Raw genomic sequence first — 9,941 nt, 5'->3', positions numbered from 1 at the left:
GTTCATGCAGAAATGGTTTGTTGAGATCGGTGTGGAAGAACTTGGCAGGCCTGCACAGAGCCCTGACCTCAACCCAATCGAACACCTTTGGGATCAATTGGAACGCAGACTGTGAGCCAGGCCTAATCTTATATTTAGTCCCACCTTAACCCCATCCCCCATCTCTTAACACCATCCAGTTTTGATTGCTGTGATGTTTCACAAAAGTTCTGAACCTTTTCTATTCTCATAGTTTCTACAGATTGTACATTTTAAAGAAATATTAGGTAAAGTTGTTATTATTATTATTATTATTATTATACTTTTGAAATCACCCAGCAGTGCTATTTTCAGAGTTCCCTCCATGTAAATGTTAAAATTCTTCAGCCATTTTTGAACTGGTGTCCAAAAACCAAGGTACATATGGACAGTACCAAAACAAATGATCAAATGATTCTGTCTCTGCAGCTAAATCTGCAGAGCTGGCATGGTTGTATCCCCCATATAGAGTGCATTCAGAAAGTATTCAGACCCCTTGATTCCCCCCCACACTTTGTTAGGTTAAAGCCTTATTTTCATATTGATTAAATAAATGATTTATAAGGCTGTAATGTAACAAAGTCGAGGGGTCTGAATACTTTCCTAACGCCCTGTATATAAACATCCCCGTTGGTTGCAAGAATTTTGTATAATTAATAATTGGGTCTTCCTTTCCTGTGGTGGTCCTCATGAGAGCCAGTTTCATCATAGCGCTTGATGGTTTTTGCGACTGCACTTGAATAAAATATGAAAGTTCTTGAAATGTTCCGCATTGACTGATCTTCATGTTTTCAAGTCATGATGGACTGTCATTTCTCTTTGCTTATTTGAGCTGTTCCTGCCATAATATGCACTTTGTCTTTTACCAAATAGGTCCATCTTCTGTATACCACCCTACCTTGTCTCAACACAACTGATTGGCTCAAACACATTAAGAAGGAAATAAATTCCACAAATGTACTTTTAACAAGGCACACCTGTTAATTGAAATGCATTGCAGGTGGCTACCTCGAAGTTGGTTGAGGGAATGCTTTGCACACTTTGGCAAAGGGTGGCTACTTTGAAGAATCTCATATAAAATCTATTTTGATTTATCACTTTTTTTAGTTACTACATTCCATATGTGTAATTTCATAGTTTTGATGTTTTCACTCTTATTCTACAATGTAGAAAATAGTAACAAAGAGAAACACTGGAATGAGTAGGTGTGTCTAAACTTTTGACTGGTACTGCACATAACTTTAACCCATTGTATTGTGTCCAGTACTTATGACTTATTACCACCAATCTCGTCCATGTAAAAAAATGTTAACAAAAAAACTGATTAGGATTAATAATATCTGACTATCTTTTTAATTCTATGCATTTTGCCAGAATGTTTGCATCACAACACTGAAGTGTAAAGGGACCTGTACTTTTTTCAATGGACTGCATCTTTATATTTATCACTTGGGTCCTGTTTTAAGTAGTTATGAAATCAGACGACCTTGTTAAGTATCTGATAATCTACCATTTTTATAGGAGTGGTGAAAACGGTCCTCAAGAGTACATCGAAAAAGGGTCTGCCATCCATCCCTGGATTTTTCACAGGCTTAAAGGCTGTAATTGCATCATCATTTGGCCTTCACATGAGTCTTTGTACAGATGTTCATTTGACATTATTAATAGAAAGAAAAATCCATACAATTTAACTTTGGTTAGTGGAGATGGAGGAGACTGAAATGAACACATGCTTTAAAGTACTTTGCTTCCTGTTTGAAAATATGGTTTGGTGAATCATGGCTTGCTCCATTTTGTAACAAGTTTCAGTCAATTATTTTTGGTATCATTTCTATGGTGAAGATTTAAATAATATTTTTTCCCCATATTCCATCCAGTTTGCTGTATTTTTATAATATATTACACTTGATTTTTCTTGAATAAGTTCCTCCATTTCTTTTTGTTTTCCCTCTAACTTATTCTGGTACAGTTTTTATTGCTATCTAACTGTACTGTTGGTCCTTCTATTTCCTTTGTTCAATATGAACTATTTTGACCTAAATTGCTTTTGTTTTAAAGATTAGTATTGAATTGCATTTCCTCTAAAGGCACATTTTAGAAGTTTTTAAAACAATAATAATAATAAAAAGTCCGTTTTCAATATTCTGGCGAATTTTGGAAAATAGATTTATTTATACATTAATACACTTGAAACAAATAGCCAAACCGAAGACTGCAGACATTACTGGTGCCTCCCTCGCGATCAACCCGGAATTGAAATCAAATTAAACACAGCTTAACGTGATCAGAAATCTCAACTAGCAAGCAAGTCGCTGCAATGAATTGAGTGCGTGCGCGTTCACGCGAAGGGGGGTATTCTGACATTTTCGCACCGGTCCATACACGGCCCGCGACCTGATTCAATACCGCCTGCGGAATCATGCTTAGATCACATGAATAATTTTCGAGGGTAAAGTTTTGAAAAACGTATTTGTTGTTCAAATTAAAAGCCCAATGAATACTCGCCTTTGTGTAATTTTTATTTTATTTATTTCACCTTTATTTAACCAGGTAGGCTAGTTGAGAACAAGTTCTCATTTGCAACTGCGACCTGGCCAAGATAAAGCATAGCAGTGTGAACAGACAACACAGAGTTACACATGGAGTAAACAATTAGCAAGTCAATAACACAGTAGAAAAAATGGGCAGTCTATATACAATGTGTGCAAAAGGCATGAGGAGGTAGGCGAATAATACAATTTTGCAGATTAACACTGGAGTGATAAATGATCAGATGGGCATGTACAGGTAGAGATATTGGTGTGCAAAAGAGCAGAAAAGTAAATAAATAAAAACAGTATAAAAACAGTATGGGAATGAGGTAGGTGAAAAAGGGTGAGCTATTTACCTATAGACTATGTACAGCTGCAGCGAACTGCTCGGATAGCTGATGTTTGAAGTTGGAGAGGGAGATAAAAGTCTCCAACTTCAGCGATTTTGCAATTCGTTCCAGTCACAGGCAGCAGAGTACTGGAACGAAAGGCGGCCAAATGAGGTGTTGGCTTTAGGGATGATCAGTGAGATACACCTGCTGGAGCGCGTGCTACGGATGGGTGTTGCCATCGTGACCAGTGAACTGAGATAAGGCGGAGCTTTACCTAGCATGGACTTGTAGATGACCTGGAGCCAGTGGGTCTGGCGCGAATATGTAGTGAGGGCCAGCCGACTAGAGCATACAAGTCGCAGTGGTGGGTGGTATAAGGTGCTTTAGTGACAAAACGGATGGCACTGTGGTAGACTGCATCCAGTTTGCTGAGTAGAGTGTTGGAAGCCATTTTGTAGATGACATCGCGGTCGAGGATCGGTAGGATAGTCAGTTTTACTAGGGTAAGCTTGGCAGCGTGAGTGAAGGAGGCTTTGTTGCGGAATAGAAAGCCGACTCTGGATTTGATTTTTGATTGGAGATGTTTGATGTGAGTCTGGAAGGAGAGTTTGCAGTCTAGCCAGACACCTAGGTACTTATAGATGTCCACATATTCAAGGTTGGAACCATCCAGGGTGGTGATGCTAGTCGGGCATGCGGGTGCAGGCAGCGATTTGAAAAGCATGCATTTGGTTTTACTCGCGTTTAAGAGCAGTTGGAGGCCACGGAAGGAGTGCTGTATGGCATTGAAGCTCGTTTGGAGGTTGGATAGCACAGTGTCCAATGACGGGCCGAAAGTATATAGAATGGTGTCGTCTGCATAGAGGTGGATCAGGGAATCGCCCGCAGCAAGAGCAACATCATTGATATATACAGAGAAAAGAGTCGGCCCGAGAATTGAACCCTGTGGCACCCCCATAGAGACTTACCGGAAGCATGCCCTCTGATTTGACACACTGAACTCTGTCTGCAAAGTAATTGGTGAACCAGGCAAGGCAGTCATCCGAAAACCGAGGCTGTTGAGTCTGCCGATAAGAATTTGGTGATTGACAGAGTCGAAAGCCTTGGCGAGGTCGATGAAGACGGCTGCACAGTACTGTCTTTTATCGATGGCGGTTATGATATCATTTAGTACCTTGAGTGTGGCTGAGGTGCACCCGTGACCGGCTCGGAAACCAGATTGCACAGCGGAGAAGGTACGGTGGGATTCGAGATGGTCAGTGACCTGTTTGTTGACTTGGCTTTCGAAGACCTTAGATAGGCAGGGCAGGATGGATATAGGTCTATAGCAGTTTGGGTCCAGGGTGTCTCCCCCTTTGAAGAGGGGGATGACTGCGGCAGCTTTCCAATCCTTGGGGATCTCAGACGATATGAAAGAGAGGTTGAACAGGCTGGTAATAGGGGTTGCGACAATGGCGGCAGATAGTTTCAGATTTAAATCCCACCGCTTGTGGGGTATTTATTTTGAAGGCACTATAAATTACAACTGCACGAGGACAGACAGTGACTGACAGGCTGACACACACGTCACAGTTACAAATAGTAGATGTCTATTTTTTGCGCAATTTCTATCTCATGAATATAGGGTGTATTTTGGCCTTTTTGTACATCGGATGCAGATGTATAGCCTTCAAGGGAAAATTACTCTTCCTGACCCGCCAAGTAGAAGCCAACAATCTCATCCACCTTCTGACACTACCAGTCTGTTCCCTATCAGATGACCACGCTGCTGCGTGCTTTCATTGTTTTTGAGGATTTCAAAATGTTGGTAAATGACATGCTGTTGGTTTCCTTTCCTTTCACCTTCAATGTGGATAACGCTCCCACTGACCTGCAACTTGAGCTTATTGCTCTTCAGTCTGACACAGTGATTGGAGAATTCTTCAAAACAACGTCACTGACGAGGTTCTACGCATCTCTCGATGAACAATACTTTCCAACGATTAGGAGTCATGCTCAGAAGATGTTTGTATTGTTTGGGTCAACCTATGTATGTGAACAGCCACAGTTTTTCAGTGATGAAATATAACAAGTCAAGGCACAGATCATCTCTTACTGACTCTCACCTCTCAGCAATCCTGCGCATAGCGACATCAGAAACGATACCTGACTTCACTGCTCTAGTCAATGCCCATCAGAGACTTACACTGATTGAGTAGTTTAAATGTAATGTTGAGCTCTTTTTGTTTTTGTGCATACCCGTTAACAAGAGTTCTGTCCATGGTGCTGAATGCATGTGTACTTTTCCCTCCGTGTAGTTCATTGCATGTTTATTAATAAGGAAAATACCTACCAAAAGGTGAACATGGATGTGGTTTATTTCGGGGCATGTTAAAAAAGTGAAGTAGCATATCTGGATGTGATTTACAGTAGATATATCTGTCAACACAGTCATACACATGTATAATCCTGTAATATGATTCTGGCCTGCGATGGCAAAAATATATTTGAATGTGGCCCTCCATGGAAAATAATTGCCCAGGCCTGCCCTAAACCCACTCCAATTTGCTTACCGCCAAAATAGATCCACAGACGATGCAATCGCCATCACACTGCATGCTGCCCTATCCCGTCTGGACAAGATGACTACCTATTTAAGAATGCTGTTCGTTGACTATAGCTCAGCGTTCAACACTATAGTACCCAACACTATAGTACCCGGGTGGGGCCACACAAGAGTGTTTGCACAGCCACCTCCTGTACTCCCTGTTCACCCATGACTGCGTGACGATGTACGCCTCCAACTCAATCATCAAGTTTGCAGAAGACAACAATAGTAGGCTTGACTACCAACAATGACGAGACAGCCTACAGGGAGGGGGTGAGGGCTCTGGGAGTGTGGTGTCAGGAAAATAATCTCGCTCAACGTCAACAAAACAAAGGAGATGTTCGTGGACTTCAGGAAACAGCAGAGGGAGCACCCCTCGATCCACATCAAAGGGACACCAGTGGAGAAGCTGAAAAGAGGCTGAAGAAATGTGGCGTGTCACCTAAAACCCTCACAAACCTTTATAGATGCACAAGTGAGCATCCAGTTGGGCTGTAATCACTGCTACACCACCCACAACCGTAGGGCTCTCCAGAGGGTGGTGCGGTCTTTACAACGCATCGCTAGGGGGCAAACTACCTGCCCTCCAGTACACCTACAGCACCCGATGTCACAGGAAGGCCAGATAGATCATCAAGGACAAAACACTTGAGCCACTGCCTGTTCACCCCGCTATCATCCAGTTTGCGAGGTCAGTACAGGTGCTGGGACCGAGACTGAGAAACAGCTTATATCTCAAGGCCATCAGACTGTTAAATAGCCATCACTAGCACAGAGAGACTGCAGCCTACATACACAGACTTGAATACATTAGCCATTTTATTAAATGGCACACTCGTCACCTTAATGTCACTCATCTCATTTGTATATACTGCATTCTATCTACTGTATCTGTCTATGCCTGCTCTGACATTGCCCGTCCATATATTTATATATTCTTAATTCCATTCCTTTACTTAGATGTGTTTTATAGGCCTACGGCAATAAGCCAAGGCAGAAATATGCAGTCAGAGACCCACTAAAGAAGCACCGCCCACTCAAGATTCTGAGCCTGCCTGGCCTTACAAAGCCAAAGCCCCCGGATGGGTGAGCGTAACATAAAATACATTTGTCACAGCTGCTAATGAGAACCTTAACAACCTTGTGCCTAGCCGGTGGAAATTCCAGTGGGGTGCCCCCACCCAGGTCGTGGTAGTGCTGGCAACACGAGCTGCAGTAACCCATGGGGAGGGGTCACACTTGGACAATCAGAGAGGGGGAAAATTGTGGCCCTGGTGGCACAAAATAATCACAGGTCTGACTGCATAGAGATGCTTGTGGAAATGGTCACAACAGGGGACCAGCGTAGGTGTTTCAGGGGAAGGGAGTAACAAATTTGATTTGAATTTGTCACACACGTGTTTAGCAGATGTTATTGCGGGTGTAGCGAAATGCTTGTGCTTCTAGTTCTGAAAGTGCAGCAATATCTAACAAGTAATATTTAACAATTTCACAACATACCTAATACACACAAGGACTTCTCAGTGTATGGGTCACTCAGGTGAATGTCTAGGGTATATGGTCGGGGACCATTCAATCATGATAGGACAAAATGTATATCCCATATCGGCACAAAATGAAAAGCCCTCTCATATTGGTTTTACCCTGTAAGCAGTTTATGGACAAGGTGTGACCATGCTTTGTTTTTGTTTTTACCCAGCCACTGTATCAAATGCTAACTTTTCAGTATATGTGGTACAAATCCAATGCAAATTAATGCTACCTATATTAGCATTTTCAGGTCTTCATGTCCAAATCCATCCATGATTAACCCAAGTTGAGGAACTGATACATTTGAATTGGTTAAAATTAGTTTTTCTAAACCCCTGTTCTGTATGTGTGGCTGCTCTGTGAGCCAATGCCTATATGTTTTAAGTGAAAAATTGAGAAAGAGGCAGCCAAGGTTAAATGACAGAATAAACCAACAGCACACAGGTGTCATCAGAAGAGGCTTTATTTAGGTGCGTGGTAACTGAGGCCAGAGTGAAGGGCCTCCCCATGGTTAAAAAGAACAGATCGACTCCCAAACCCTCAGCCCCAACCTCCTAAACAGGTGATAGGTGTAAGTAATATAAATGTAGTGAAAATTCCATCTGGCCTATCACAGGGCAAAGTGGAGGTACTACTACATTACCACCTACCCAATTACACCAGAACTACACATTGCCTAAGGGTTAAGGGTGGGTTTGATACAACTGCTCTGATATAACCTTGGGCCACATCTAATGACACATCTGAGTTTCAGGAGAGATGACTGTAAACACTGACTTCTGTACAAAAACAAAACTCCACGCGAGTCAAATTCCCCCCCACCCCACCCAGTCTCGCTTAAGAAAACAAAAAACAGAAGAAATATGCTGTACAATTCATCAATTCACCTCAACTACAGTAGCAGACTCCATTTCTGTCTCCATTTACACCCGTTCTCAGATTTACAAAAACAAATAAAATAATCTCCTTGCATCTTACATAAAATAGAGTCTCCATATTATTTAGCTATTTACACATAGAATATTTACATTACAGCTTTATCGTACAGGCATTGCCAGGCAGCCCTCCGCGAAGGTCGTGACCCAGGGATCCTGAGAGATTTGCAGGCAAACAAGTGTTGTCAGCGTCACTGGGTCCATTTTCAACGAGAAAATTCATCAATCAGCATATTAGAAACTATGGTGCAGTACAAGTGGCCATGATGATGGTACCATGCCTATAAAATAAAACGGGCCTTGGTTCTTTTGTTGAGAGTTGTGACAATGGCTTTGTTAAATTGCGATAAAAATCATACTGAACTGAACTATACTGAACATTTTGTACAATCACAAACAATTCTCATGCTGTATTTATTATCCTCATTGAAATGTACCCTGAGGTCAGGCAAAAGTGCTTGGTTGATACAAATATGTTGGCTGCCATCATCTGTACTGTACATAAAGAAGAGTTTGTCTTGTGATGGTGAACCTGAGGCCTCAGTCTGAACCCCCCCCAAATGGTGGGATTATCAAGAGCTGTCAATCAACAACTGACTCAGCCAATGAGAGATCTTTGATGTGGGGAGCCAATAAGCCCGCAGCACAAATGGGGTTTAGAGACTTTTCATTCCACCATCAGTCAGAATACCACATCTTCTTGTGACACGGTGGAAGCTTTTGTTCAGAGGTATAAACTCTGGGTTTATTTTATCCCAGAAGTACTAGTACAGGAGTATATTTTCTATTATCCAATTGTCGCTGACTCGTTGAGGGCTGCCACTGAGTGGTCGGTGGTAAGTGCCCATGTTGGCTGGAGGGGAGGGGCCAAGAGTTAGAGGTCACAGGGTTAGATTGTCTCACGTCCGAGTAGTTCACAGAGAAAAGGTGGGACAATAGCAGGAATACAGTCTGTCTGGGGGTCAAATGTCAGAGACTTCAGTTCAACTGGTCTAGTAAAACAAAGCCGGCCTTTCCCCATTTGGGCTAACCTGGCTATCCTGGTTTGGGTAAGTTCAGAAAGGTTCAGTTGGGGAAGGGGGTTTGGTGGCAGTGCAAACTGGACAGGTTTCAGTTGGACGTGAAAGCAAAAGCATGACTTGGTGTTGGGGAAACAAAAACAAATCAAACAAAAGTCTACTATTCATTCATCCTCTGCACAAAATGGCTGTCCAATCTGCTACTCAAGTCAGTCCTGAAACCTCCTCCTCACACGTACAAGGCTTCAAAGAAAAGAGTTCCAGTCATTTTTCTCAGCCGTTTCCAGCAGTCTGAGTATTGTACACAAAATCAGCGGTGGCTCGTGACAAACAGACCGGGAGGGAGGGAGCCAGGAAAACACAGAGCATAGCGAAGTTACAAAAATGGCTAGCTGATTCATCCAATCAGAGTTGAGGCCATTGAGGAGGGCAGAGTTGCAGTGGAGAAGGGGGGAGTATGGGCGATCTCCCTCTTTAGTCTTCCCTCTTCTTACACTTTCTCTCACATGTCTTTGGGCTCCATCTTGCAGGACATTTCAAAGAGCAGGTTCTGATTGTCAATGACCTGCAGCTGGCGAATGTAGGCCTTGGTCTGGAGGTGAGAGGGAGAAGGCTCTGCATCCAAAGCTACGAGAGAGAGGTCAGTTCATTAGTTAAACATACCCCCCAACAAAACAATTTAAGCAGTAATCATATTTCACCACCTAGATCAGGGTCCCTCAACTGGCGTCCCGACCCGCAGGTGGTTTTATTTGCCCCCAAGTTTTTAGCACAAAAATATATTTTTTTGTATAATTATTATTATTAGACATTAAAGTTTGTAAAAACACCAGGAAATAAGCTCCAAGTTAATAAAAAAATGTGAAACCCGTTCCCAAGTATTCCCACTCATAATAGAGAGGCATGTGATCGTATTCAATATAGGCAAGGTTTGAAATGATTATGTTTGGGATACTTTCAGTCAATTTGCAGTCTACAAATTATTTGTA

General features: G+C 42.3%; 1 protein-coding gene across 2 annotated transcripts in view; it reads right to left on the bottom strand.

Moving 5' to 3' along the window:
• Window positions 1–7,445: 7,445 nt before the first annotated feature.
• The window catches only part of LOC118365210 (rap guanine nucleotide exchange factor-like 1), a 37,712-nt gene continuing 35,216 nt past the window's right edge, over window positions 7,446–9,941 (bottom strand). For both annotated transcript variants that reach the window (XM_035747224.2, XM_035747225.2), the window contains exon 15: window positions 7,446–9,579. In XM_035747224.2, coding sequence (XP_035603117.2) covers window positions 9,455–9,579 — 125 coding nt within the window. In that variant the 3' untranslated portion in view covers window positions 7,446–9,454. The remainder of the gene's footprint in view (window positions 9,580–9,941) is intronic.

The sequence above is a fragment of the Oncorhynchus keta genome, chromosome 32, assembly GCF_023373465.1.
Source record: "Oncorhynchus keta strain PuntledgeMale-10-30-2019 chromosome 32, Oket_V2, whole genome shotgun sequence".
NCBI classification, from domain to species: domain Eukaryota; kingdom Metazoa; phylum Chordata; class Actinopteri; order Salmoniformes; family Salmonidae; genus Oncorhynchus; species Oncorhynchus keta.
The sequence above is the reverse complement of the archived record's forward strand: the minus strand, read 5'-3'. Positions and strand labels throughout refer to the sequence as shown.